At 36.0% G+C, this 27,835-nt stretch overlaps 4 protein-coding genes across 4 annotated transcripts in view; 3 read left to right on the top strand and 1 right to left on the bottom strand.

Annotated features, from left to right (window-relative positions):
• Positions 1-20: 20 nt before the first annotated feature.
• On the bottom strand, positions 21-7,946 carry LOC145910692 (uncharacterized). The gene is made up of 28 exons (XM_082997887.1): positions 7,833-7,946; positions 7,060-7,756; positions 6,786-6,950; positions 6,666-6,730; positions 6,551-6,606; positions 6,292-6,416; positions 6,164-6,237; positions 6,046-6,104; positions 5,591-5,883; positions 5,311-5,548; positions 5,102-5,190; positions 4,906-5,000; positions 4,560-4,672; positions 4,343-4,439; positions 3,936-4,118; positions 3,611-3,751; positions 3,373-3,462; positions 3,206-3,312; positions 3,080-3,146; positions 2,541-2,702; positions 2,194-2,281; positions 1,942-2,087; positions 1,710-1,793; positions 1,507-1,626; positions 1,138-1,254; positions 862-1,020; positions 584-675; positions 21-255 (listed from the first exon to the last, which is right to left on the bottom strand). Exons 1-28 carry the CDS (start codon positions 7,944-7,946, stop codon positions 21-23), a joined length of 4,071 nt encoding a protein of 1,356 aa, XP_082854013.1.
• A 724-nt stretch (positions 7,947-8,670) lies between these two features.
• LOC145911715 (uncharacterized) lies at positions 8,671-17,164 on the top strand. Its single transcript, XM_082999135.1, has 19 exons — positions 8,671-8,804; positions 8,912-9,058; positions 9,469-9,555; positions 9,617-9,826; positions 10,029-10,067; positions 10,144-10,277; positions 10,430-10,529; positions 10,900-11,187; positions 11,305-11,374; positions 11,589-11,764; positions 12,303-12,459; positions 12,718-12,910; positions 13,254-13,389; positions 14,631-14,735; positions 14,828-14,916; positions 15,148-15,315; positions 15,513-15,662; positions 16,067-16,384; positions 16,735-17,164. The coding sequence occupies exons 1-19, from the start codon at positions 8,738-8,740 to the stop codon at positions 16,888-16,890; spliced, it is 2,790 nt and encodes a 929-aa protein (XP_082855261.1). The 5' UTR covers positions 8,671-8,737; the 3' UTR covers positions 16,891-17,164.
• An 837-nt stretch (positions 17,165-18,001) lies between these two features.
• Positions 18,002-21,424, top strand: LOC145910686 (uncharacterized). Its single transcript, XM_082997877.1, has 6 exons — positions 18,002-18,053; positions 18,509-18,616; positions 19,071-19,159; positions 19,831-19,998; positions 20,395-20,862; positions 21,170-21,424. Exons 1-6 carry the CDS (start codon positions 18,047-18,049, stop codon positions 21,422-21,424), a joined length of 1,095 nt encoding a protein of 364 aa, XP_082854003.1. The 5' UTR covers positions 18,002-18,046.
• Positions 21,425-22,160: 736 nt separating this feature from the next.
• LOC145912484 (E3 ubiquitin-protein ligase HERC2-like) overlaps positions 22,161-27,835 on the top strand; it is a 34,330-nt gene continuing 28,655 nt past the window's right edge. The window contains exons 1-14 of the mRNA XM_082999960.1: positions 22,161-22,303; positions 22,463-22,595; positions 23,121-23,349; positions 23,729-23,891; positions 24,157-24,278; positions 24,419-24,595; positions 24,715-24,869; positions 24,990-25,117; positions 25,343-25,589; positions 25,906-26,070; positions 26,417-26,752; positions 26,943-27,085; positions 27,408-27,501; positions 27,625-27,761. Of these exons, the coding sequence (XP_082856086.1) occupies positions 22,226-22,303; positions 22,463-22,595; positions 23,121-23,349; positions 23,729-23,891; positions 24,157-24,278; positions 24,419-24,595; positions 24,715-24,869; positions 24,990-25,117; positions 25,343-25,589; positions 25,906-26,070; positions 26,417-26,752; positions 26,943-27,085; positions 27,408-27,501; positions 27,625-27,761 (2,307 nt within the window). The 5' untranslated portion in view covers positions 22,161-22,225. The remainder of the gene's footprint in view (positions 22,304-22,462; positions 22,596-23,120; positions 23,350-23,728; positions 23,892-24,156; positions 24,279-24,418; positions 24,596-24,714; positions 24,870-24,989; positions 25,118-25,342; positions 25,590-25,905; positions 26,071-26,416; positions 26,753-26,942; positions 27,086-27,407; positions 27,502-27,624; positions 27,762-27,835) is intronic.

Below are 27,835 nucleotides of genomic sequence, written 5' to 3'. Positions count from 1 at the left end.
GTTCTCACGCGAACTTTCCTTCAGAAAGAAAGTTTTTTTTTCGTTTCTTCGATCACTTGAAAGGGCCTGGGTTTAATCACAGTACAACCTGAGCTGCCCGACTCCAATTTCCCGACACCGAACTTCCGCTCATCCGACCGTGGAGATACCAGGTGAGGTTTCGGCGTCGGGGAATCCCCAACACAGCGCATATCCGACCGATCGAGAAGTTTTTGTAATTCCACATCATCGATGACGTCAACACGGTTACGGTTGCTACAAATCATAAAACATGTTTGCACAATTTTTACGCCGCTGTGTTGATTTGTTGAAGTGTTTTATTCCTGGTAGGGAATGATGGTGGTTACTTGCACAGAAAATTTACTATAAACCAAAATGTCAATAAATTTGAATAAAATTTAATATAACTTCTCAATTTCAAGCTTTCTGCAAAGATATAAGTTTCTCTACAATGCACAAAAGTGAAACTTCTCACACAAAACATTTGCTGTATCTGGTACCACATCCTCTCCACATAGAGTTGACATGAACAAGGTTTTAACATTAGTTTTATGACAAAAAATATCACGAAGTGAATTCTCACCAATGAGTATTTTCCAATAAATCCAGCAGATTCGTTGGTGAAATAGTTTTAAGGTTGTTGATTTCTTGGTCAAGTCCACCTTTGAACTTACTCTGGAATCAACGGTGGAATGCGAATATTAAAGACACATTTGTAGTCAAGCTTACACAAATTGGAAACAAATTGGCAAAGAGAAAATTTTGGAACACTGCTCTTTTAAAAATTTATTTGTTAAGTAGAAATGCCGAACAGATTAAACACAAAATTAGTAGCCCACTATTCAACATGCGATAATTTACCTCATGAATGATCATTTTTTCCAACACTCGCTTTCTTGCTGCACGCTCCATAATTTGTTGGTCGATTGTTGAAGCTGTAACAAGTCGGTAAACCACTACCGGTTTCTCTTGTCCGATACGATGACACCTGTCCTGTGCCTGGATGTCATTCTGGGGATTCTATGCATGGAAGGTTCTATTTTTCCCCACAATTCAGGCTCAGCTTAAATTTAATCCTTGATAAACCCAACTTAATGCTCAGGAGATCGTACATCTTTACTCAAGATATATATTCACCCAGTCGGAGTCGTATATGATCACAGTGTCGGCTCCAGTGAGGTTGATTCCAATTCCTCCTGCTCTTGTAGAGAGAAGAAAGATGAAGATCGACGGATTATTGTTGAACTCATCAATCTACAAACATTTACACAAAATTTAAATACTGTTATTTATAAAATAATTCTGAAATTAACTTATAATGGTAATATTTTGTTATGTATTCACAGTGCACTGATTAGGTTGGTATTAAGTTATTTTCTTGCAAGTTCAGCAATAAGATATAAACCACACTTAAATTTTTACTTCATTTTTGAATTTTACTTCACTAAATCGTGAATGAGGTCAGAAAAGTTCTCACATAACATTTTACTCATGTTCCTCACTTACATATTCCACTCTGTCTTCACACCTGGTTGTTCCGTCAAACCGAACAAAACTGTGGTCTCTCAACTTGCAAAAATCTTCGATAATATCCAACATGCTCGTCATTTGACTGAACAACAACACCTGTAGGTGCCGCAAACAGGAAAATTAACTTGAATTTGGACGACTTTTCACCAGTATTTGTAGTAAAGAGCTAATTTTCAAACCTTATGCCCAGCTTTCTTTAGACAAGGTAACATTCTATCGAGTAACATCATCTTTCCACAGCTTGTAACCAAACTCATATCAACCTGCAAAATACATTTAGGTTCAGAGCAATATCTCGGAAATAGAGAAGAAAAATTAATTATTTTTACAGTTACTGCAATCACACTAGCATGAAACAAAATACTATACTCTGAAGTATTTAGCTGAAAAAAACTTATTACAGCAAGATACCTTGGGGTCTTGAGTATTCGCATCCAACGGATGATGGACCAAGTAAGGATGGTTGCAACACTTCCTCAGCAACATCATCATGTTACTCAATGTCACATTTACAGCAAAATCATCAGCAGTCAAACCATATTTCTGCTTCAAGCAACCTGCAACACAACAATGACTCTCAATCATGCTATATTTTTCTTGCATGCCAAATACTTGTTTGGAAAATATAGCAATGTTTCAAATGGTTACGTTACATAACATTACTTCTAGTGGTCCTGGTAGCTTTCTTTTCTTCTTGCGAATTGGATGCAATTTGGTCTGGATCTGCAACCCCAGGTGTGACGTCATAATACTGAAAATTAACAAATTAACCAATACGTTTACTGGCGATGCAGCCATGCTGGATATGAGACACTTTTTTGTGGCATGGTAAAATATGAAAAATCACGCTCCCTATGAGGTTTAAACCTAATATTCTAAATATCATAGCTAAGATACCAAGTAAGTCCTTTACAGTAATCTTGCCATGTGATCGCATGATTCTGCACTATGACATCAACCCCGGCCTCCTTAATGCACCACAATCACTATGTACTAATGTAGCATGACACCTCTTGATTTTTAATCAGTTGAACAATGGATTTGTCGACAACTGCTCGGTAATATTGATCCTGTAACGGAGCGAGGGGGGCGTAAACCAACATCTCACGCTTGGGTGGAATTTTAATGTCTACGTCAGCCTTCACTCTTCTCAGTAGGAATGGTGTCAGAACCTGACAATAAATTGATGATGTCAAAATTGTCATATTTCAAACCAAAAAATGTTTCTGCAAGAAAATGAGTTTAAATCTGTTCTGTAAAGTTAGGTCAGCTCCATATAATACTGGAGCAACACAAACAGGCGTCATTTAAACTGATGATGGCATAAGTTCTTGCCGAAACCTTACCTTGTAATATAAAAACAGTGGCAGGTAACAAAAAGTAATGCATAGAACAAATTGCATCCAAAAACTGAAAATTAAATTAAAACAGAAATGTTCCTAAATATTTCCTAATTAACCTGATAAAATTTTATCTACTCTGCTTTATTCTATAGGAGTGAATATTTTTAGAGAAATTATTACATTTCAACATAAATTAGGTTTCCCACCTGATGAAGCATGGACAAAATTTTATCGTCCTTTTTCAATAAATCCAAATCAAACCAACCCTGAAAACTGAAACAAAACAAAAATGTAAATGTTTAATGAAGTTAAGCCAGAATACAAAAACTCACGATTTCACATCGTCGAAAACTTCTGGAAACAGAAAATTAAGCAGAGACCAAAGTTCTGTCAGGTTGTTTTGAAGTGGAGTTCCAGTTAACATAACTTTCCCCTCAGTCTGCACACAAATAAATCACACCCATATCCAATATAGAGCCAGTGACAAACAAATGCTTACAGAGAGAACTTTGATATCTTTGAGGGTTTTTCCATGAATGTTTTTTACTCTGTGACCCTCGTCGAGAACCAAGTATGACCAGTTGTACGTCTGTACAACAAAGTTATTTAAATTCTGCACGCAGACAAAGAGCGTAGTCATTAATTTTTATACTTAAGCAGATGTACTATTTTAGCAAAACTTTGATAATGAAAAAAATTTTCTGCAGATTTGATCTGTTAACTATTAGCAAACTTACACGAAGAACGGGCAAATCCCTCATTAAAATCTCATACGATGTAATCACCACTAGGGGAGATTTTAGATTCGTCTGATCAATCAAACAATCCACTAGGTGGACTCGTTCCATTGCAGAGCCATAATACAAGAGAACTGACACCTGTTGAGGTGTCAAAATATGTTGGTTTTAAAAAATTTTAGGATAAAATTATCGATCAAGCAATTGAAAACACCATATTTCGTGCCAAATAAAATGCTAAAATACAGAGAAACCATGAAATAGTTGCATTATGTCCAAGCCTAATGTTTCTTAATTTCAAATAGCTTTGGCTTTGTGATCATACCTGAGGAGCAAATCGTTTAAACTCAGAAAACCAGTTGTTGATGGTGGTGGTTGGAGCACAAACTAGAAACGGGCCAGTAATTTTCATCTGAATAAGTTTGCAAATCATGGCTATGCACTGAATAGTTTTACCGAGACCCATCTCATCTGCTAGGATCCCACTTTCACCGTTCTCATATAGAATCTAACAAGAGGGGAAGTACCGTTGAACTAGGTTAGTGTTCATTTGATTATTGGCAGTAACAATTATACAATTACTGGTTGCAAGATAGTTGTTGTTTACTTGTACAAATTAGAATCATGATGTTAAGGTCACTCCCAATATCTGGTTTTAGCATTTTTTGTACAATTTCATGAATTTATTAGGAGTTGAGACAAACCACTTTGTAATTTGTTTATTCAACCCACCTTAAGCCACTGATACCCAATTATTTGATATTCACGTAGAATTCCTCCAATTAGAAGTTTTGGTTGAGAAGAATCAACCAATTCACCATGGATGTATCTGGGAATTAGACAGGGATCTATTACAACTCAAACATAACCAAGCTTAATACTTGAGGCAAAGTGCAACCCTTTATGGGAAAAGTTTGCCATTATGTCTGGAAAGTTTTATTCAAACAACCTGCGTCCATCGAGATTTGTGACGAAGTTGTTGAACGATCTCACATCTGGTTTGTAAAATCTCTTCTCCAACAATTCCTCCACATCAATTTTGTTTGTTCCCAACTCTCCCTCCTTGATCAAATCAGAACATTGAAAAATTGCTACAAAACTTCTGTTTCTGATTGTTTTTTAGCCAGTGGGGCACCAGAAATTACAATATGTAAGTCTGCAACAGCAGCACACTTAACTTTTGTTTGCATATTTAAACACTTTTAAATAAAAAAATTGCAGTTGACACAAGCAAAGTTACAAAACTTCTACCCGGACAAACTTCTATAAGTTCAAATTTCTCAACAAGAATTTACCTCTTCAAGGATTGGTTTCTCAGCTTTTGAGGTTTCAGATTTTGATTCTTGTGATGAAATGTTGGGAATCTTTTCCACAGTTGGGTCATATTCATCTGTAAGAAAATATTAACAGGGTAATATGAAAGGCAAGAAACTACATCCAAGCTTTAACTGGACTTAAATATGGTTTGCAGAAATAACAGAAATTTAATACCATCTGATTTCTTTGTAATCTTTTGTGTCATTTTTTGAGACGACTTCATCTTTTTTGCAACTTGGGTCTGTAAACAAAATATTTTGGTACTTTATTGCAACTGCACAACTTATACATGAACATTTGGACATGGTTAAAATTCATGTAGTTTTAAAGGTGTTTTAGGTAAAAAAAAAGTCAGTCGAAACCTAACCTCACTATCCTCTGACTCATTGGATTCAGCCTCATGATAAGAAATCCTGCTTCTCGTTGTTCGCGTTGACCTCCTTGTGGGTGCAGCTGGAATTTCAATTTCGGCATTTTCGCTGTCACTACTACTTTCATCTACACTGCACTTATCCACAATAGCTGGTAGATTAATTATCTGCTGTGGTAATTTCAGCTGTATTTTGGGTCTATCTTCAACATTGCTCTTGTTAGTTTCAAAGCCATTGTTATCCAGTGTTCCTGTCAGATTTTTCTGTTTTGCATCATTTTTGTTGTTTTTACTCTCATCCATTTTATTTTGTGCTGCATTGTTGCTGGGGGTTCTAGGTGACTTTTCTTTAATTAATTTTAGTGTTTTTCTTGGTGGAGATTTGATTTCATCCAATTTTTTGTCAGTTTCAAGTTTTTCTTTTCTAATCTTCTCAGCTTCGAGTTTTAAAACTGCTTCTTGAGCTTCAGCGAATAACTGGTCGTTGACTGTTTTGGTGACAAAGATGGTTTTCTCCAAAGCATTTTTAATATTTTGCAATCCAGTCTGGCCTTTTATTTCCTCCACCTTTTTCTCACTTTTCTTACTAAAACCACAACATTCACGTATGTCACAAAACAAATTTAATTTTGTGCAGATTTTTGGTCACAGTGGGGGTTGGTTTGAAAGGATTGTTAGAAATGTATTTTATTTGTCATGGAAATTACTGACCTCAAACAATTTCCATATTACTACTGTCAATAATTACCTCAGTAAATTTGGTTCCGTTTGGTTCTCTGTATTTATTAGTTTGGGTGAAGTTGTCGCCTGCAAGAAACAATATAAACATTTACAAACAAATAAACAACAATAGCATGACTTAATACCTCAAGATTTGTCCTTATACTGTTACTAGATGGGGACAATATTCTACTGTTTCTAGTTCTTATATGTCTTGTACCTGCAAAAGTAAATGTGTTGCCAAATGCTATTACTTGCTTTAAAACTTAATTACCAAATAGTGAAGCTGCAATTTTTGTAATTTTCCCTTTCTTTTTACCACTTGTGAAAACTTCCCCACTTTTAATTTCACCTTCTTCCCTTGCATTTATGGTAGTACCATGTCCTCCTTTTTCTCTTCTAAATGGTGCAAAATGAGGTTATAGCAGGCAAAGTGAATGTAAGTGCAAAGTAGCTTTACACAGTTTTTTTCCCTACAAACACATATTCTATTATTACAAATCATGAACAAAATCAGTAATGTTAATACTGACAAGCACCTCCTCATGTTGCCAGTCACTGATTTATCGGAAGTTGGAAATTCAGCTTTCTAAATTACAAATAACATTGTTTGCAAATAAACACTGTTTATTACAACCTAACACCAACCTCAATTTTTTCAGTCTTGACCAATTTTCTAGTATTTTTGTTTCCTTGTTCCATTGCACTCACTTCTATTATTTGTAAGTGTTACAGTTCAGTAATAGAGTTCGAAATATTTTTAGGTACCCAAATGTGTTTTTGGTCTTCCTCCTCTGGTTTTTCTACCTAGACATAATGTGGGGCCAGCATTTTTTCTCAATGAAGCTTTCACTACAGTCTGGTTTGCACAAATGTCAAGGTGTTTGTTGATAGAGTTTATCACATATCTGCGATTGCAAATCGGACAGGGCACTGAAATTCAACGGAATTATGCTTATTTAAATACTCTCGTATAATAGATTGAGTCATAATTTTCTAGTGCATATTTTGTCTCCTAAATTTCTTACAGTCTATTCCTAACCTTTCTCAGGCTGGAGAGTCTGACTGTTGTTTCCACCACTTTCTTCTGTTTCCTCCACCTTCAAACCATCTTGGTTTTCAATTGAGTCAATTTTTGCTTCAGTCGTTGGAAATTTGTCGTCGCTTTCCATTCGTTCACTTTTAATAGAGATCTGTGAGTCAAGAATGTTGTGCAAGACTTCGTCGGTTTCCAGTTTTTCTGGCAGTTCAGCTCCAGGGTGTGTGTATTGCAAATCAGAACCTTCATCATCCAATAATGCATCACCTGGTTGCTCCATCAAAGGAGAATTAAGGGGATTGTCTGAAGTAACATTATGTTTGTCTAAACTTGACACTGGATCTTCCATTGGTGTTGTAACTCCTCTACGTTTCAAGAGATCTAGTCTGTAATCATCTTCTGTTAATTGTGGTTGTTTAATGGTGTATTTAGCGTCCTCCAAATCTCCAGGTTCACTGTTTGCGTAAGATTCTGTTGTTAAAGCAGTAGAAACGGAGTCCGATTCAGATGAGAAGTTTTCAACTTTTATGTCAACCGCTGGCTCAAGAAGTTCATTCACGAAACCAACGTCTGAAGTTGGGAATGTAGACATGCTGGTCTTCTTGCATTCCTCTGCATTGACTTCTACAACTGAATTTATTAATTCATCCATTACAGATTTCACAACTGGGTCTGTTTTATCTGGTTTGTCTTTTCTTTTCTGCAAAATACACAGTTTTGGCTCCAGTTTCTATATTTCTCCTGGGTTTGTAAGAAATAAAGTAATAATAGCACACCTGTTTCTTCTTCTTGGAAGCTGGCTTTAATCTTTTCTTTTGCTTTTGTTCAATGATTGTTAAAAGGCAGCTGGCATAGAAGTTGCTACGACTCAATAAATTCCACAAGTGCATGAAACGATCAAAGTATGCAGAATGCCCGATCATCATCTGAAATTATCAAATGTTTACTGGTAAGTTTTGGCATCAGCTCCAGCAGTTTTGTAAAAACAATTTATTCAGATACACACTATGTCAATATATATATCAATAATAACTATTTCTGAAAAAATTTGCCAACAATCGTGCATTATGCGTATATTTTTGTTTCTAACGCGTTTTTTATTAGAATGCCTTGTGGGCTATGTGTAATTATTGTTCAACACAACCACGTATCTCACCCGCTTTTGTTCCTTCCACTCAATCCAATCCGAATCGATTTCCATATTTCCGAATTAAAGAATAAAATATTCGAAGCTAAATAGAATAACTTTTAATAAATTATTTCCAATTTACACAAATTAAAAACAAACTTTGTTTTGGCGCACTTTCCACAGGTCACGTGCTAAACAGCTGACTACTATGTTCACACTGGTTGAAGTAGCTGGCGTTATGACAAGTCTGTCAGCTCAGTTGTTTTCACATTCACGCCATTCAATAACAAGCAAACTGTTGCTGAATGTTAGCGGCGAGGATGACAGTGTTGTGAGGAAATATGTTAATGTGAATCAGTTCAGCATTCAGCGCCTTATCTTCGTTTGCTATTAGTTTCTCAGTCACTGTTTTGTGTTGATATTGATTACATCATTCCCTGTCGGTAAATCTAGTGTTTCAGTAAAATTCATTCTAAATTCTTAACAGATAATACTTTTTTAGTTTTCGGTAGGTAATTGTTTGTAAAGTTTGTGGACTAAGAAATTTGTGCAATGGATATTGAGTTAGAACCTGAAAAAATATCTGGGCTTCGCGAAAGGCTCGACACCATACCCTTGGGTGAGTTCATTTTTAGTGTAGCAAACCCTACCTAACTAAAACTTCTATAAATGCTTAAAGTCTATTGAATTCATGAAGTCGGAATAAGCTATGTTGTTGTAATTCAGATGAATTTGATGAAAGAGATGTTAATCGAATAAAGCTAGATGACAAATATGCTCAATGCTTCATCCAATGGAGAAAGGGAGATATGGATCTTGCGTTAAAACTTGCACAAGATGTTTTGAAGTGGAGAAAAGAAAAAGGAGTATACGGTATGTAATATCAATGTTTGATGGTGATTTCAATACAATATTGTTCAGTTCCTGCTAATTGTTAGTTTAATATATATTTTCCAATAGAATGACATTTCATGTCTGTGTGACACAATAAATTATAAACACAGTCAACGGAGTAACCAACTGCTTCGTTTCTGTTTTGCCTGCAGCAGTTGCAGAAACTGATGATGCAATTTAGATAAAATATATTTTTCTAAATACCAACAAACTGAGCTTGTTGCAAGATCGCTAAATTAGTTGGGACATATTTTTGGCCCAACTGATTCAGTTTATGACTTACACTAAAACTAAAGCAATTAACTTATTTTATTAATGGTTAATCCTTGTAGTGAATATTATTAGATCAATATGTTTGTGTACTCTCAATGGTTGTGTGTCCATTGCAGATTTAACACCTGATGAGATTCCAACTGAAATAGTAGAAAAGGGAATTATTTATGCCCACGGAAAAGCAAAAGATGGCACGATCTTGGGTAAGTTGTAATACCAACTCTGTTCACCATCTATAAATAACATTGTGAATTCAAACTTCAGTTCACTTCATTTCTCGTCGCCAAACAAAAGATATGAAAGCTAATGTGCAAAGGTTGTTAACACTGTGGCTTGAAAGAGTCCAACAAGCCTATCCTGGTCATCACATGACATTTTTGTTGGATGTCAGCAAATCATCGCTAATGAATGTCGACCTGGGAGGAATTCGATTTATGCTTGATTGTTTTACAACAAACTTTCCTGGAATGTTGGGTAAATTTGTATGTTGTTTTTAATACTTTCCAACACAAATTGCTAGTTTGGGATTGTCATATTTGTTATTGGGCAAGCACTTTTATTGCCGAGCAGTAAGTTCTGTATCATGATAATACAGTCAATAATACATGTAATATTTTAATCCATCAACATTGTTGTTTGCCGGTTTATTGAAGTAAATGTTATGTTTGTGTTGCAGAACGAATTATTATTCTTGAAATGCCGTGGATAATGAATGGTAAGCTGTCTTCCCTCTTAATAGAAGGTTATGTTAGATATTCTGTCACATTAACTAAAGGGTGATTTGTTTACAGCGATATGGAAAGTTGTTAAACAATGGATGACTGAAGACCAACGGAGAAAAACTGTGTTTGCTTCTTTTAAGGAGTTAAAACAACATGTTGATCCTGACCAGTTACTGGAATATTATGGAGGAAATGTTAGTGTGGTGAATTTACAAATTGTGTTTTGTTACATTCAAATGCTATGTTCTTTTTAAAAAATTTTATTCTTCTTTTAATGACTGTTACTTGTAAATACTGTTGTGTGTGCACATGTAGCTTATTTGTAATAACATTTAAACTTGAGACTATGTTCAAGGACACCTGGGAATATTCATATCCCCCGTTCCCTGACACAATCCCCGACATGAAACAACCATCTATCCCTGGTGATGAACCAGTTTTCGTGGAATGTGAAGGCAAGTAGACTTCCTGTGTTTTCATATGCCGCTGTTAATGTCGTACGGTCGTAATTGGGATTAACATACAGTGTGTGACAGTTAATATGCTTGCTAGAAGGGTTTTAGTGCTTAATCTGATTAATTAGTGGTTTGGTGTGCTTAATACTTGAATAATTGTGTAGGCTTAAATATTGCTGAACTCTTGTTGGCAAGTGGTCAGCAACATGAGCTTGATACAAAAGCAAAACCAAATATTATTATGTACCATAAATATATTAACAGAAAGCTTCTTGCAAACAACATTTTATAGCTTGTTAATGAAATAACAGTTTGTCCTTTTGTTTCCAGTTAAATTCATTGAATAATTTAACCTCATGTTTGGTTTTAGTAACTGAAAATTTGGAAGAAAGCATTCCCATTGAAGAGATTCCGAATGACCTTGAAGTCACTGTGACCTCTGAACCTCCTATACCACAGGACTCATCCAGTTTTATAATGGATGAGTCAGCACTTCTTAAACCTGATGAGTCAGAACTCAGCTTGAATCAGAAGGACACAGAAAATACAGAGAATCCGCCAAATGGAGATGTTCGATTCTTGCAGACTGACAAACCTGCAAATGAACAAAAAAGTAAAGAAGCACCACCAGAAATTCTTGTCAGCAAATCTAGTAAAGGTGATATGACATATGACTTGTAATAAATGTGTCCGATATTTTGTGTTTCTTTTAAAGTCATGTTCTAACAAAAGTTCTCTGTTCATATTTGTGTTTAAACTAATTAAGTTTCTGCAGAACTTAATAAAGTGAAGCAAACTGTTGAAGATGTGAAGGAAATAAAACTGGGAAAATTGCTTTCCATGAGGTCGGTGTCAATTATTTTGGGTGTTTATTTGTGTTAAGAAAATATATATACTTGATATAGTTGGTAAAATAATATGTGCAGTTGTAACATTTAAAACTGAACCTTATTGAAATGAGTTGTTTTTGGAAGTTTGTTTTTTACGTAATTCACAGCAATTAGTTTTACCTTAAGTTTGAATTGTCAATTTATTTAGTTAAATTTTTATGTTTTTCAGTCCAATATCAGAAGTTTCATTCAGTGACGAGAAGAAAGACAAGAATTCGGGACGATATCAATCGAGCATTATATTACGCAATACAACGAGTGAAGATACGTTGGTGACGTTCAAAGTTAAAACCACTTCACCAGAAAGATATCATGTGAAACCGAGCACTGGAAAAATTAATACTGGTACCTTCTTATTCTGTAACATTTCAAACTTTAAATGCAAGTCAATCAAAACTGCATAAACTTGGCCCATACAACAGACACTTTTGTGACTCCTTTTAACAGTTTAAAAATGTATGATTGCATCAACTCAAAAATTCTGCAGTGTGTCATACTTAACTACTTTGAGTTAGCATGCCACCTCCTGCAAGGTCATGACCACACTTTGTGAAGCCCTGCTACAGATGACAACAACATGTTTATTAACTGTTATGTAGAATGGCATGGTTGTAAATGCCGCCCCTTGATGAATGCCTGGTATTTTATATCCTTTTATTACGACAAAACGCACTATTCAGCCTATGATGGCATGCTTCAAACAAGTCATAAACATGTCTTTTATTTGCATTATTGGCCAGTTTATTTAATGTGAACATATACAAACCAAATTATCTTCAAATAAAGTTATCATTAGTGTTAAAAGTAATATATGGGTATTTGTTCATCAGTATGGCCATAAAAAATCTCCACATACATTCATTAGGCCTTTTTCATTTTTTAGGTGAAAAAATTACCATTAGAATTAGTTTGTCACCTGGCAATGAGGACAAAGTCATGAAAGACAGATTCTTGATTCTTTACCAAACTATTGGTAGTGATGAAGATGTCGCTGGTTTCTGGAAAAAGCATACGTCAAAAGATTCAAGAAATGAATACAGGTTTGGTGTTGCTGTTTTTTTGTTAAAAACCCTATTGGTCAAAATCTGGCCCTTTTTCAATGTGGTCAATAGCCTGATGCTTTGTCAAATGCAAAGTTTACTTATCCGGAAAACAATGAGAAAAATTTAAATTCCCAAACAATTGCCAATATGTTTTAAACCGCGCTTTCCACACACAGTAATGTTGTGGGTCTGTAACAATTTAGTTACAAATTAACTGAAACGAATGTAATGCAAGTTGGGGATGTTTTGCTTCAGAGTTCGAGTAAAGTTTGAAGGTTCATCGTCGAACCCCTCAAGCTTACCAACCAACCCACAAAAGGTGTCATCTTTGGTGGTTCCCCCACCAACACACTCCCATTCCAGCTTGGGTTCAAAGAATGAAAAACTTCCAACCAAAGACGACCAACTGACGAGGATATCCAGGGAGTTAATATCACTTAGACGCCAGGTTGGTTTATCCAACACCCTTTCTGTAAATATTATCATGAAATTTATGCCTAGATGACTAATAAGAAACCAAGTAATCTGTACATTATGATCAGGCTTAATCAATTCATTGTTTATATTAGACTAAGAAATTCCAAGCAAGACAAAACTTTTTGTCCAATTTGCTGTAGTTTGGAAGGTCAAACACACATATTTTTACACTTTGTGTAAGAAAGTAGTAATTCCTGGGGGTTAAACAATCCCTGTGTACTTCTCATTTAACTTCTGTCAACAAATATCACATTCCACTTTTGAAGTCTCAACCATGTTACTTGTGAATGCTTTCAATGTGAGCATATTTTCAGGTTCAGGCATCAGAAGAAAAGTCTGAGTGGTGGAGAACAAAGTTCCAGGTCTCGCTGATACTCCAAGCTCTTCTCCTCCTGCTCCTGCTCTTCTTGCTCCACAAACTCTCAGCTGTCAGTGCTGCGATTGAAATAGGTCTGTTACAGAACAAAGAATCACATTGTGACTTCACATCTCACACGGCTTCCTCCCCACCTTGATTAAAATGCGAGTTTAGGTTTAGGCTCAGCTGGAAGTTGTGTTTCCGCTTGTAGGCGTGTGGTGGTTGCCATGGTTACTGAATTTTGTTGGTTTTAAAGGTTTTAAAATTGTCTTGCGATAACTGGAAAATATTTGTAATGGAAAGAATTGTTGCCAATTGATAATTTTTGGTTGGTTAGTTATGCTTCAGTATATCCAATCTTAAAGCTCAAGTATTTTAAGGCATACTGAAGTGTAAATGTGTCACTTTAAGGGTAGTTTTTGTAACATTGGGCACCTTAAAAACGAACTACTACAACACTGTGTTGTTGTTTTTTTCAAATATTTGAAGCCATACAAGCAGTTTTGTCTCAGTATGCTACCATCTTGAAGTACTAAAATATCTTGTTATTGTTGCACTTACAAACAAGGCATTCCAGGGGGTTTTACCATATTCTGTAAATCTCATTTGTTTTTTACAGCATTCCATAATGCCAAGTATAAATTCCATTTTTTAGCATTTAAATCTAAGTTTCAGCCACAAAAAGAGACAACAGTAAGAATATATGCAATTGAAATTTTACTTACAGCTTATTTTTATTCCGTGTTTTCTGTGTTATCATTGTTATCACCTCAATAACTAAATGGCATATTGTTGACAATTTTTTTTAACTTGTAATACGTAATGTGCAGGACTAATTTTTTCAATGCGTGTTTTTTTGTCGAGACTAACTCGTTGGTCTGTCACCAAAAATATGTTGTCGTTGTTTTCAATGTGTTTGGACATTTTTTGGTTGGCAATTAAGTGAAAGTCACACAAATACATTATAGAACTAAAAGTAATTCAATTCAGGAATGGTTAATTTTTTTGTTACATTATAGAGAAGTTACCCAGTTCAAACATATCCAAACTTATTGAGCAATTGTTGTAAAACGTTTTTTGACAACGATACATCCAACTTGTTATTTTTACATTGAGGTTTGTGCAATTGTCATATTATGGAGATATTGTGATTTCTTATTGATGTCACAATAAACATTAATTGTTACATGGGTGTTATTTTATTCCGGTTCTTTGTTTTGTTTATTACGTCACAATACCGTACGGAGGTCAAGTTGGGATGCGCTTAGGTGGGTTTCTTTCTTGTGTCATAATATATTTAGTTCAATCGCTATCAATTTTTTTTCTTTTTTAGTGTGGTACCTTATTCTGATGCCTCTGCGAACTTTCACCGGCGATCCTTACCTTCGGGGATTACCCACAAACCGACCGCTTATAATCGGTCACAGAGGAAGTTGTGGTAAGTTGGTTTGTTTTTGGTTTCAAGCTCGTACAATAGTTTAATACCCAAGAAAAAATAAACGCGTTTTAATGCAAACTTGTATTACATAGGAATGTTACCGGAACATACGGTCAAAGGTTACGAACTTGCGATACAGCAAGGTGCTGATATTATCGAATGCGACCTTGCTGTTACAAAGGTCAGTTTTTGCACTAGATTATCGACCAGGCGAACCGATTGTATTACAAGAGTTATGAGATCTGTAAGGATATTTTAATGGGGAAATGTATTAAAAAAATGGACGCACTCATTTACAGTAGTTGTGAATTGAATTAAACTTGTTGTAAGTCACATAATACCACTACACGCCGTGTTACTATTTGTATCGTGCTTTGAAACGGGTACGAAGTAAGTTCTTTGTGTATTTCAGGATCTGAAGTTGATTTGTGCGCATGACGTATGGCTGAGTAACGTCACCAACGTTAAAAGTCACCCAGAGTTCAGAAGCAGATTAACAACAAGATTTGTCAGCGGTGAAAACGTCACAGATTATTTCGTCATAGATTTTACTTTTCGAGAAATCAAAACATTGCGTTCGGTGAGTGGACCAATAGTAACTGCGATATAAGTGACATTTCACGTTGTGAATAAGTTACTAATTGTTCTGTACAGCAAAGGGAGCAACTTGCCCCTGTCGCATTCGCATTGTTGTTACATAATGTTTTGCCTGATCATCAGCAAGTGACGTTTAACATGAAAATAACGAATGTTTCACCAAATTTTCTCCACTTTTAGATCCAACGCTTTTCCTTCCGCGATCAGTCTTATAACGGGGAACTCCCCATGGCGAGTTTCGACGAATACGTCGCAGTCGCAAAGAATATTTCCAACCCGAGAACTGTGGGGATTTACCCGGAAACGAAAAACCCGGAGTTCTACAATCCGGTTAGTGACGTCACGCTATGTTCACTTTTTGTAGCTCGTTTTCATCAAAGTTAATTATAAAGAAATTACCGCAACTTTTCAATTGAGATTTATTGGAAAGTTTGGTTGTTCTGTTTAAGACGAAACTTCGGACTTGTTTCCAAGCAACCTCTAAATCACAAATTAAATGTTTCGCATTTATGAGCTTTACTTTTAACACGTTTCTTGTTTGCGTTGTGTTTTCGACGTGGTCGCTATGGGTTACCACTGAGCAGTTTTTTGCCCTAGCAGTTCAATATATTCTTAACTTGTTACATTTTTTTACTATATATTCTTAACTTGTTACATTTGTACGCCAGACTTAATACTTAACACTTAAAATTTACTCAACTTAGTAAAAAACTTCATTAATTTTAATGACTCAGATATTAAAACAAAGAGGTATCAAAACGACCATGGAAGACCTGCTTCTCCAGTCGTTACGTCATCACGGTTACGTCACTAAGGATGCAGCCTGTCTGGTACAATCCTTCTCCTCATCCAGTTTGAAGTACATGTCAAGTAGGACTGCCCTCCCGCTCATCCAGCTAACGAAGAAGAGTTATAGTGATGAGGAGTTCGCTGAGATGGCGGAATATTGTTATGGGGTTGGAGCCGACAAAACGCTGATGGTCGACGAGAAAAACAACACGGTTAAAGGGGAAACCGATTTTCTCAAAAGAGCTCACGCTGCCGGTTTAAAGGTGAGTGTGCAAATAATAAATCATGGTAAGCTATAGAAGCGAATATATGACCATACCATGATAATGTCAAGACAAAACATGTCGAAGCAATTTTTATTACAAAATGTTGCAACCTAACCACGTGACCTTGTTTTAACGTTTTCTTGAAGTTGTTTTTCAGCATTGTTTGAAATCGCGCTGCTTGTTGTGTTGTAGAAATAAATGCAGTATAGAAACCGATGGAGCGTTTACGGCCAAATATTTTTTTTACCAAAACACCTACAGAGTTGTCTGAAATGGTCGATGTTATGAACTATTAATAGAAGTACTGCACTTAGATACGTAATACAAGGAACCAATCTTACTCATAGGTTCACGGGTTTACATTTCGGGACGAAAACAGATTTCTCGCTTGGAATTACGGTCAGGATCCTTACAGGGAATATCAACTTTACATTCGAATGGGAATCGATGGGCTCTTTACTGACTTCTCGTGGTCACTTTCAAACTTTATGCGACATTTTTAATAACTTGTGACGTCATATTTCCTTAGGAGATATCGTGGTTAGTTTGAGTATGGGTGCACTATTATGACGTTTTGGTGCTTTTATAAACCTATTGTTGTTTTCATTGTTATTGTTGTTCTACAATAGTGTCTGTTTATTATTTCCAACCCGCACAATAACCGTGTATTTGCTGTTCGGTGTCGATGACATTTTATGTAATGGAAGTCCGCTATAACCATAAGTCTGTATAATCATCTGATGCCATGCGAACAAACACGCCTGCTTTGAGCTGTTGCATTTGCTTGTTTATTTTAATTTCCGGTTTTAGCTTCAAGCCTTTCCAGTTGTAACAAGTAGTCGTGAATGGATTGTGAGGTGAGGACAAGAGTCAATTAGAGTTGTCACCATGCATTAGAGTGGGATTGGGAAATTAGTTTTATTGAGACAGTATTGAGGTATGAACTCGTAAATCACTTGGCATGTATATTTACCTCTGGCACGTGCCTGGACTTGCAGATTCCTAATCAATATTGGGTTAACTGGCGGAGTGAATTATAAAAGAGGTAATAATTGTAATAATTGTTCATTCATTCATTCCTTCACTTATTTCAAGTTTATTGATGAAATATGTCCTAGAGTTTCGTGTTTGGATATTATTGATTATACATAGGTGCTGTATTAAAATCCCAAAACAGCGATCTGTAGACAGCTCAGATCGATTTATTGAGAGAAAAATATATTTCGCCTAAAACGGCATCATCAGTTTCTCCATTTATCAAAACTTACATAGGTGCTGTTTACTTAATATCGAGTCGATCGTTTCGTTTTCTGACAGCGATATTTCATTGCACCATTCACAAAGTCCTTTACTGCTCAATATATAAATGTGGGTCGTACACACACACACGCTTCACATGTTAATTACTCACCAAATGTCAACCCTACAGACACATACTGAGTAAATATTGTTTCACAAACAACCCCTATTGCCGCGAGTCATAAACATGAAGTTTACTCGAATGTTCGCCTGCCCCAGTGGCCCATGCAGGAAACTCGGTTTAAGAGCCGCCTTTTTCGTCCCTCGTCCACAGGAGAGCTGCATTGTGAAGCGCGTACCTCACAGCAGTGCAGAGGTTGTACAAGTTGCCTCGCCAGACAGACAAGGATCCGGAAAAATATGTTCGGTGAGTGCAGTTTTATTAAATTGTTATATTTACTGCTGTGGTTTTGGAGTTGGTGGAATTATTGCTTTAAAATAAGTTTTGTCTTTGATGTGTTTTAATGAAGGCGAAATCTTTTGAATGAACTCATATTAACGTGTTTGGTTCACAAACCCTTTTTTGTCCAGAATGGCAAATTAAACCTTGACACTCCGGTTAACTTTTCGTGGAAACTAAGAAGTTTTATGTCCATAATTCTATATGTACAGTTCTTTCACCGAACTACACTTTTCTGGTCTTGGCATCTGTTGAAAAGACTAAGTTATCAAATGTAAACTTTTTACACATAACGAAGCAAAGGAATTCGCGAACACTCGTATTTTTAGAAAAATTAAAATCAGTCTTTTTTAAAAGTGCCAAGACCAGAAACGTGCACTTCATTGTCACAGGACTGATACATTTTATCCAAGATTTTTTAGTGTTCGCTTTCATCATCAGTCTCATGGTTTCGGCCACTGTGCAAGAAACGGTGATAGAAGGTTTGCCAACAAACCGACCCTTGGTGGTTGCACATCGCGGAAGTTCAGGTAGAAGTTGTTACATTTGTTCAGTGTTCCTGTGCAGAGTAACGTAAGATGTTATGGTAGAACATTGTTCAATTATAAGGACTCAGTGATACATAAATACCAGCTTAGATTTTTGGCATTTTCTTTAAATAAGATAATTTTTTATAGATTTTTTTGCTCCCAAAACAGCTTTGAATAAATTACTTTGAGATTTAAAGTTCAAACAATGTGCTTTGTAGGTGTTTATTCGACATTTTTTAAACGCAGTTATTACGACCCAACACATTTATTATTCCAAACTGTCTTTAAATAATTTCACATCCTTGTCGATGCGGGATGTAGAGGAATAAAGTAATTTGAGAGCCAGTTGTGTAATCGCATGAGAGAACCTGAAATAAAACAAAATATTTCTCGGCCTCCAATATTTATTCATATTTGTTGGATTATCGACGTTGTTATCTCGGTTTGCTGACAGGAATGCGACCCGAACACACAGTGGAGGCTTATCAGCTAGCAATACAACAAGGTGCTGACGTCATCGAGTGTGACGTGGTACTTACCAAGGTCAGCGGTGAGATCGGTGTAAAATGTTTGTGTGGAATATTGAGAAATAAAACGGCCTTTTTTTAATTCCATCGCGTCGTTCGACACTTGCTTGGCAACCGGATTTCCCAACCGGCGATTGCTTTGTGATATAGCAATTAAAACGCCGCGATTTGCTTTGTTTTTCAAAACACTCCAATCGAATTGGCGGCTCGTTCGGCTGCTTGCCAAGCCACAGAAACTAAATGGAGTCGTAAAAAACATGGATCGGATTCCATCAATACACCCTGTAAAGAAAGCAGGCGTTTTTTAAGAACCGGATGAAATTTCACCGTAGATAACTTCCTCATAGGATATGTGTGTCAGACTTGTTTTGTCATCGAAAGCTTCTGGTGGTGTATTGTGGAGATTATATATGTTATGTGATAACTTTCGTGGGTTTGTGGCCCAAATTCTGACTTTTCAAACGTTGTTGAAGACAAAACTATATGAACAAAGCAGAGCTAACAATATTATGAATTGTGTAAGCTGCATACAGATGGCCACTGTTTCGACCTACAAGGTCTTTACTTATCATATGATTATTGTGACACGGGGGCTTTTTTGTGCAGCTTACACAAAAATATAAACGTTATTTTTCTTGCTGCCAACCAACATATTAGAAATCTCCATTCAACAAAACCTTGTTACAGGATTTGAAGTTGATTTGTTCCCACGATGTTTCCATTAATTCCACCTCTGACGTTCATCTTCATCCGGAGTTTAACGATCGTGTCCGAACTTACATGGTTGACGGGTCACGTGTCACCGATTACTTCACGGTTGACTTCACACTGGAAGAAATTAAAACATTGGGAAAAGTATTTGCGTCTAATCTGATTTTTTTGTAAATCTTTGCACTCATTATTAATGTATTTGGATTTTTTTCATTTTGGGGCCTTACAGCACACAGGCAGGCACAATAACCGCATAATTAGTTTGTTGTTGTTTGTTTCGCACTTAATTTATTTAAACCACAAGAAGAACTAGAATTGAAATGACCTCAAATTATAAGGGACGCCAGAGCTTTGTTCATTTGTTCTTAGTGGATGATCGTGTTTAAAGTTTAAACGTTTACCTGTTATTATTTACAGAAGCGTTCATAGTTAGTGACAATATCGTATTTTTCAACACCAGAATTCATCCCATCTATTTATCGTTGTTTAATTTTGCCCTCTTATGTGTTTGACCAAACATGCGTTCTCGAATTTTAACAGGTGCAGCAAAATTCCCGTCGCGACCAGTCCTACAACGGGGTATTCCCCTTGGCTTCATTCGACGAGTACGTCGCTGTAGCGAAAAACTCTTCGAATCCGCGCACGATCGGGATTTACCCAGAAACAAAGAGTTCGCCCTTCCTGAACAACATCCTCACCACTAGGAATCACACCACAACTTTCGAGGACATCTTGCTTGAATCTCTCACCAAGCACGGATACCAAGGAGCTAACGCGCCATGTTTTATTCAGTCATTCTATCCCACCAGTTTGCAGTACTTGGCCCCCAAAACTGACCTGCCGCTAATTTATCTGACAAGCGTTGCTTTATCCGATGAGTTCCTTGGTCAACTGTCTGTGTACTGTTACGGTGTCGGACCCAGTAAGAACACCATTGTCCGTGTGGTGAATGGTAATATACTGGAGAAGACAGACTTTGTTGATAGGATTCACGCTTACGGTCTTAAGGTACGTGCTTACTACTGTCCTCTAGTGGTTGAAATACTGTTGCTAGTTTTTTAAATCACGTGGGGGGGGGGGACTTCTGTGAATAAAATAGTTTTGTGACACGTAAAGATATAAATTAAAGCTGTGACAAAATCTTTACAAACCAATTTCATTAAATCGATTAAAGACTAAACGAAACTTTTTCCTGCAAATTTTTCCGTCAAAATGTCGGTCTTACATTTTATTCCTCAAACATATTTTACGCCTACATGTCAACCGATATTGAAATCTTCTTTCTGCGACGATTAATTTCATGTTATTGTCTCAGGTTCATCCGTACACTTTCCGCAATGAATATTCCTACTTAGCCTGGGATTACGGTGCGGATCCTTACAGGGAATACGAGTTGTTCATGGAAATTGGGATTGACGGATTCTTTACTGATTTTCCGTGGTCTCTTGCTAACTACCTCAATATGAAAACCACTAGTAGTTCCAACAATATCAATCTGTCATCCTGTTTATTCTCGTTGTGCAGTTTGTTAGTAGTTATTTGTGTTTGGTTAAATCATGGAAACTGTTAATAAATTTAAAACTGTTTAAAGTTTTAATTAACTGTTTGCTTTTTGTACTTTACTTGTACCAAATGCTTCGGTTTTAAATGGACTGATCAATACCAAGTAACACAATCACTTTTTAATAAATGGGTTTTTAATGTGGGTTTTGTTTAGCATTCAAGTGATAGGTTCTGGTTGTACAATATATAGATTTAAAGCCAAACGATATTAGAAAACTGGATAGTAATGCTGAGATCCTCACTAAAATGTAAAGGTGAACATCTGTTTGATTTTTTGGTCATCTTTTTGTGTTTTTGTTGTTCCGGATGAGCGAAAAGTAAATTACGGAAAAACTCGAATAAATCAACCAACCGTAAAAACGTAAACTTTGTATAAACGCGAAGCAAATATCAGAAATTTTGCAAAGTTTTTGTTCTTTTCTTGAAAATTTAGACACGATTTTTTAAAATTGAAGTAAAAAATACCAAGTATGATTTTCCAAGGTTTATTTGCAACGTTTACCCAAGAGAAGGCATGAATTGTTGATGTTTGTAGACTATTACTGTTACAAGGTCAAAAAAAGACAATGCAGCTGTACTAGCATAGTATTTGCCCTATAAATGTGGTGTAACGTAAATGATTTGATAACTATATAATGTTTGTGGCAAACTTGGCTTTGAAGACGATATAACTTTGGTGTGTTATTATTCTGCAATTTGCTCTTATATTATCATCGGCAACTCTTTATTTTTTATCAAAGGTTCGCCAAATTTTTGTAAAAAAATGTAGGTTATCCAAATCTTCTGCAATTGTCAACTATATGCAAGAATGTCTGAAGCAGATTTGACTAATTGTTATTTCAGTCGTCAAACTCCTCAAGCCAAATGGATTTCTTTCACTTTCCAGGTAAAATAATGTAACAGTTTTGTTTAAGTCAATGATTCTTGCTCTGCAAGAGGGATTGTAATTGTGATTGGGTTATTTAACATAAATAGCATTCATAGTTCTGTCTGAATGCTGCAATTTTGCATCAAAATTAAATTAAAAATACGATGTGATGTTTAGGATATGCAGAGTGAAGATTTCTGTGAGGATACTTTTGATGAAATGATTGCAGATGGAATTATTAAACAAAACTCAAATGTTCCAATACAAGAAAACTTTTCATATAAAGCATGGAAATGGGGAAAATTGCCTGGTGAGTAATTTGTTTCTGGGTCAGACAAGTCTTGATTGTTGCAGAATCTACCCCTCAGCTGATCATTGTCTTAATATCAGCGTCATGATATGGGTTAGCCATTGATTTTTAGTCTATCTTGTTTATACACTATCTAAAGCTAGTACTCATGCCAAAGCAGACGTTTCCAACACTACTGTGTTCATCATCAGTGTTAGAGAAGACTCACTCTATCTAGTTACATGAAATTATTAATTATAGACAAGTGTACCACATGTTGTTTCGACCTGTAAATTGTTCTCATCAGTGCAGCTGGTGACTATGGCACTGGGCTGGCTGATAGACCAACAGGCATACATAATTCCGCTTTGTAATACCTTTCGGTCTATCGTTGATTTGTTTGACATATTGACTGGTTTTCATAATTTTAGATGACAATATCTGCCTGCAACCAGAATTAATATATGTAGTTTCTTTGTGATTTACTGAAATTTCACCTTCCTCATCACAAAATGTCAACAAGTTTGTTATGTTGCTTTATTGCAGAAAAACATGAATTGGAGCAACGAATTTTGGATCTTCAAAGTGAACAACATGATTTCTCCCATAAATGTGGACTAACATCTCCGTCCATTGCTCTCATCACCAAACAGTTGTACATTCTCGCATATAGAAATAAAGCAGTTGCCATCGCCTATCGAAAAGCTATTGAAGATGGTTTCAAATCTGATGAAAAGTTAAACGCAGCTGAAGATTCAAAATCTACAGAAAACAGGTTTGCAGTGTTTTTTGAATGAAGTAGTCTCAACTGTGATGATAGTTTATTTTAAATATTGCAGCAAGCTTTTGTGCCAATATTGTTTATACTGATCTAGCTCTATATCATCTTATGAACCAATTTTCTTGCATTAAGAAGTATTGGTTTAATAAACATACGCATATACAGTGGTAAATAAAAGGCTAAATCAATACATGAGTTATGTATGTAGTATTTTTGATGAAAAATTAAATTTTGCAATGCAACAATCCTGGCATTGTTTTAGTGTTCAACAGTGACCAAACTGCACTGGTGAGACCTTATAGGTCAAAACAATGGCCCTGTGTGCAGCTCACTTAAACCAGGCATTGATTTTTTTGTATGAACATTTTTCTAGTGCTGCCAACAATGCATCAGAGCCACAAACAAACCCGACCAATACTGTGCTGGATCGCCTTGCCCACGTCGGAAGTCGGTTCACGCTTTCATTCGCGTTCATGTTTCTCAGGAAGATGTGGAGACTTGGGGAAGACACTGATCTTTGCACTGAAATTCTGCAGGTTGTTGATCTGCAATAATTTATATTATAGTTTTTTGCTGCTGTTACTTCCAGGCATAGTTTTTAAGTTCTTCTGGCAAAAAATAAACGTAGACATGAAAAAAGCCATATGGTTGGTGAAACACCATTACAAACTTGAATAAATTGTCATGTACTTAAATTTGTCACTGGTAAGACAAGAAATGCAAATCATATTTTGGGCTTATATTTTTTTGTGAATCTGTGAACAATGCTTGGTTAGAACAAAAATGTTGTATGTTGGATAGGACACACTTGATGCTTTTCATGAGTTACCAGTTGGTTCGTTATTCCATGAAGATTTAGTTCCAACTGCTTGGTTGGAAGTCATGGAACGGAGTGAAAAGTTTCTTCGATCGATCGCCAACAGGTGAGCTGAATTATTTTGTTTTAATGAAGGTGAATTTCTCCAGTTCTGCAGTTTTTTTATGAACTATCTTCCCATGCATTAGCATTCATACGTTTAACATGATAAAGAACCTTCTGACATAAAATATTATTTATTTCCAGTAACAGTACTGGAGGTTCTTCAACCTCGTCGTTAGACGTCCCCGCCCATGACCAACTTCTTGCGCTCAATTTATTGCTCGAGTTGTGTTTGCAACGAGGGAAGTTATCATGTTTGCTCGATGCTGTCGTCTTTCTCCTCAACATCTGGGAGTCACAACGACAACTTCCAGATAACAGGTTTAAAATCTTACCATGGACTTTATGCGGTCGCTATGTTCGATTATACAAGAGATCTTACATTCTGCATAATTTGCCAGAACATTTTTGCTAAATAAAAGTTTTAATTTTGCCAACAGGAAGGAGAGCAATGGATCAAACCCCCCACTTTCATTCCTACACCGACTTTCAAACGTTGAAATTTCAACTTTTCTTCCAAACACAGAATGCGGACAAATGTCACTTCCTTCGCTGGGAACTTCATGTGATTCAAGAAAGGAAAACATCCAAATAGGTTTAAATGAATAATTAGTATTTTTTTCAACTGACTATTATGTTTAATCCAACTTCTATGTAATTTCAAGTCCTAATAGTCCATGTATCAATGTTTTTGTAAAACTTGTTTTATGTCCAGATATGAGACAGGCAGCTGTAATGCTGATGACACAGTTGGGGAAATTGTCAAATGATGTTTTCAACACGTTTAGAAAACAAGAAAAACATGATGATTCCACATCGAAAGATGGTAATGCGGTAACTAAAGTAAGTGCCTTGTAAAACCTAATTGCTGCATATTTAGTGTATGGTCTGTTGGTTTGCAGATTTGATATTGCTTGACTTGATCTATTGGTGGATATTTTATGTGACAATGTTTAATTATTTCAAGATTAAAAGTTTCCATTAAAACATGACAAAATAATAAAAAAATATAGTAATTCTATTTGTGTCTTGGTAAGTTTAACTCAGTTTCTACCATGTGTTCTGCAGATCTTCAGCCACATTACCGAGCAGTTTACTCGAAGGTTGAGCGACCTGAAGGGTTTGAACATAAAGCAAGTTGCATCTTGCAACAAACACAGTATTCTACTTACGGAAGATGGGAAACTTCTGCGTGCTGGAAATACTGAAGAACCTGAAACTGTACGACAAGATGACCCTCTTAGTACCGGGGAAATATTCTCCAAGATTGCTTTCCACCCCGATGGATTACATCTACTCGCACTCACAACAAAAGGTGGGAAGTTTTTTATCTTTATTTGTAGTTTGTTAAATTTGCCTCTGTTAACCAAGTGTTCTTTACATGAAATGTCTCAAAGGGTATTTTTTTAAATGCATTGCTAATATTTGTAAAGAATTGGGCTTGTTGTGATATTGTAGAGTATTGATGTATGTAAACAAATTTTCTTTTTACCCACGATAATATGACTTTTTTAATGATTATTAAATTATCTTGTGCACACACTTTTGTTGCAACATTCATTGCTTTAACTGTGTTGTGTAATAAAGTCCTACTGTTCGTTGAACTTAACAGATTTTATGTATTTGTATAGGTCGGGTATTTTCGATTGGAAACAATGAAGGTGGCTGTCTAGGTATGGGCGACTCCAATGCATGTTGGAGGCTGAGAGCAATCCCTTCGTTCGGTCGTTCATGTGAGAAGGTTGTTGTGGATGTTGCTTGTGGAAGCAACTACAGTGCGGCAGTTACTGATAAAGGTGGGAACGGAAACACCTAATTTCACTTTTTAGTTGAGATTTGCACATAACTTTTTTGTACTGGTGCCAATTTTTTCCCTGATAAAAGCTTTTACTCAATTTGCCCCAGAAAGTTAGAACTATCAGTGAAAATGACCTGGAAAAATTAAACTGTTTGTTTACCATATTTTTGTCTTTGAATAATTTAAAAGCAAATATCCGGATGCCGGATGCATGTTGGATTGATCAAGTCAATATATTCATAACATTACTCCATGTGTGTCTGTGTGTCCATCATGCCCCACTGAAAATTACTTTTTGAATTGTTTTCATGTAATTTTTATCTTTATATAACCCGGTTTTCCAGGTGAACTCTACACTTGGGGTTGCGGCAACTTTGGTCGCCTCGGACACAACAACAGCGACGACCAATTTACACCAAAGCGAGTTTCCTCTTTGGAACGACTTCATATTGTCTCCGTGTCATGTGGGACTCTTGACGCTCATACACTGGCCATCACCGACACTGGGCTGGTGTTTGGTTGGGGGGATGGCGACCATAGAACCCTGGGTCTTGGTCATACAGAGAGCAAGCGTAAACCCATGCTGGTGGAGGCTTTGAAGGATTGCAGGATTGTAAAAGTTCATGCTGGGGAGCACGTCTCACTCGCTGTTGCTGAGAACGGAAAACTTTACGCTTGGGGTAAGTTGAAATTCTGGTTGTTCTGTGGATTGAATGAAGCAAAGATAGGAAATAGTCATTACTGAGCATGTGGTATACTTGAAATTAAAAATAAATTGATGTTCTTGCGTCCAATCTTTGCGTATATTGTTGGGACAGAAAATATGTTACTGGTTGGATCAGTGTTTTGTATTTCTATTGGTTTCTTCAGGGCTGAAAACAAGCCTTGGAAAAGATCCTCTTTCATATGAGTTTGATCAAAACATTTTGTTTCCGAAACTGATCGACATCGAGGGTGTCGTCGATGTCACATCTTCAGGAGCAAAAATTTTTGTTGTCACCAATGACCAAAAGGTTTGCCAAAATTTGGATGAAGTGATTTTTAGCTTTAAAAAATTTGATTACTTAAATGGTTGATTAGAATGACACGTAAGTGTGGACAGATTTTATTTTTCATTTTCTGCAAAGCTTTTTATTAAAATGGAATTTCAAAAAGTCAAAAAAGAAATTCAAAAAAAGAACAATTTTCGAGACCATTTTCAATTTCTTCAGAAAGCTTCGTTTATTTAATCTGATTTGTATATTTTTCCTCATTGAATGGACATTTTAAACATTTATGTTGAGCTGTATTATGGCTAGAATGGTTGCAACCTGCTTAGTAACATGATTTTGTCAGGTTCAATACTGGAACTCTCTTGAGGATCTTTTAAACAATTCAGCACCAAGAGACCAGCAGTGCATTATTGATTTAAGAGACAAAATTTATAAAGGTTACTGTTTTTGTTCCATTAAACATTTATGTCTGTTGCATTAAACTTTCACCACTGTATAAATTTTTATGTATAATTATGTAAAATTTTGGGCATCTAAATAATGAGGAAATTATGTTGTAGGAATTACAGTTGGAAATACTCACTGTTTCGTTTTGTACAAAGAGAAGAACTGTGAACTTAAAATACCTTCCAGAATCCCATTCACTGTTGATCTTTCTGCAAAAACCTTTAAATACTTGGAAATTCTGACTTACAAGGTAAAAAAAACATTTTTGGAACATAAAGCTTGTGTGATGTTAAAGCTTTTGTGAACAATAATTTTTAATTTTCC

This window comes from Ascidia mentula, chromosome 8 (genome assembly GCF_947561715.1).
Source record: "Ascidia mentula chromosome 8, kaAscMent1.1, whole genome shotgun sequence".
Taxonomy (NCBI): domain Eukaryota; kingdom Metazoa; phylum Chordata; class Ascidiacea; order Phlebobranchia; family Ascidiidae; genus Ascidia; species Ascidia mentula.
The sequence above is the reverse complement of the archived record's forward strand: the minus strand, read 5'-3'. Positions and strand labels throughout refer to the sequence as shown.

Excerpts from the sequence above, each read along its gene's own strand:
- LOC145910692 (XM_082997887.1), bottom strand. The coding sequence starts at position 7,946 with ATGCACTTGTGGAATTTATTGAGTCGTAGCAACTTCTATGCCAGCTGC. Across the intron at positions 3,147-3,205 it reads GTTTTCGACGATGTGAAATC|TTTTCAGGGTTGGTTTGATT; the intron begins GTGAGTTTTTGT and ends GTTTTGTTTCAG. Across the intron at positions 1,021-1,137 it reads TCATATACGACTCCGACTGG|AATCCCCAGAATGACATCCA; the intron begins GTGAATATATAT and ends TTCCATGCATAG.
- LOC145911715 (XM_082999135.1), top strand. The coding sequence starts at position 8,738 with ATGGATATTGAGTTAGAACCTGAAAAAATATCTGGGCTTCGCGAAAGG. Across the intron at positions 8,805-8,911 it reads GCTCGACACCATACCCTTGG|ATGAATTTGATGAAAGAGAT; the intron begins GTGAGTTCATTT and ends GTTGTAATTCAG. Across the intron at positions 11,188-11,304 it reads TGTCAGCAAATCTAGTAAAG|AACTTAATAAAGTGAAGCAA; the intron begins GTGATATGACAT and ends AAGTTTCTGCAG.
- LOC145910686 (XM_082997877.1), top strand. Across the intron at positions 19,999-20,394 it reads AAATTAAAACATTGGGAAAA|GTGCAGCAAAATTCCCGTCG; the intron begins GTATTTGCGTCT and ends GAATTTTAACAG. Across the intron at positions 20,863-21,169 it reads TTCACGCTTACGGTCTTAAG|GTTCATCCGTACACTTTCCG; the intron begins GTACGTGCTTAC and ends TTATTGTCTCAG.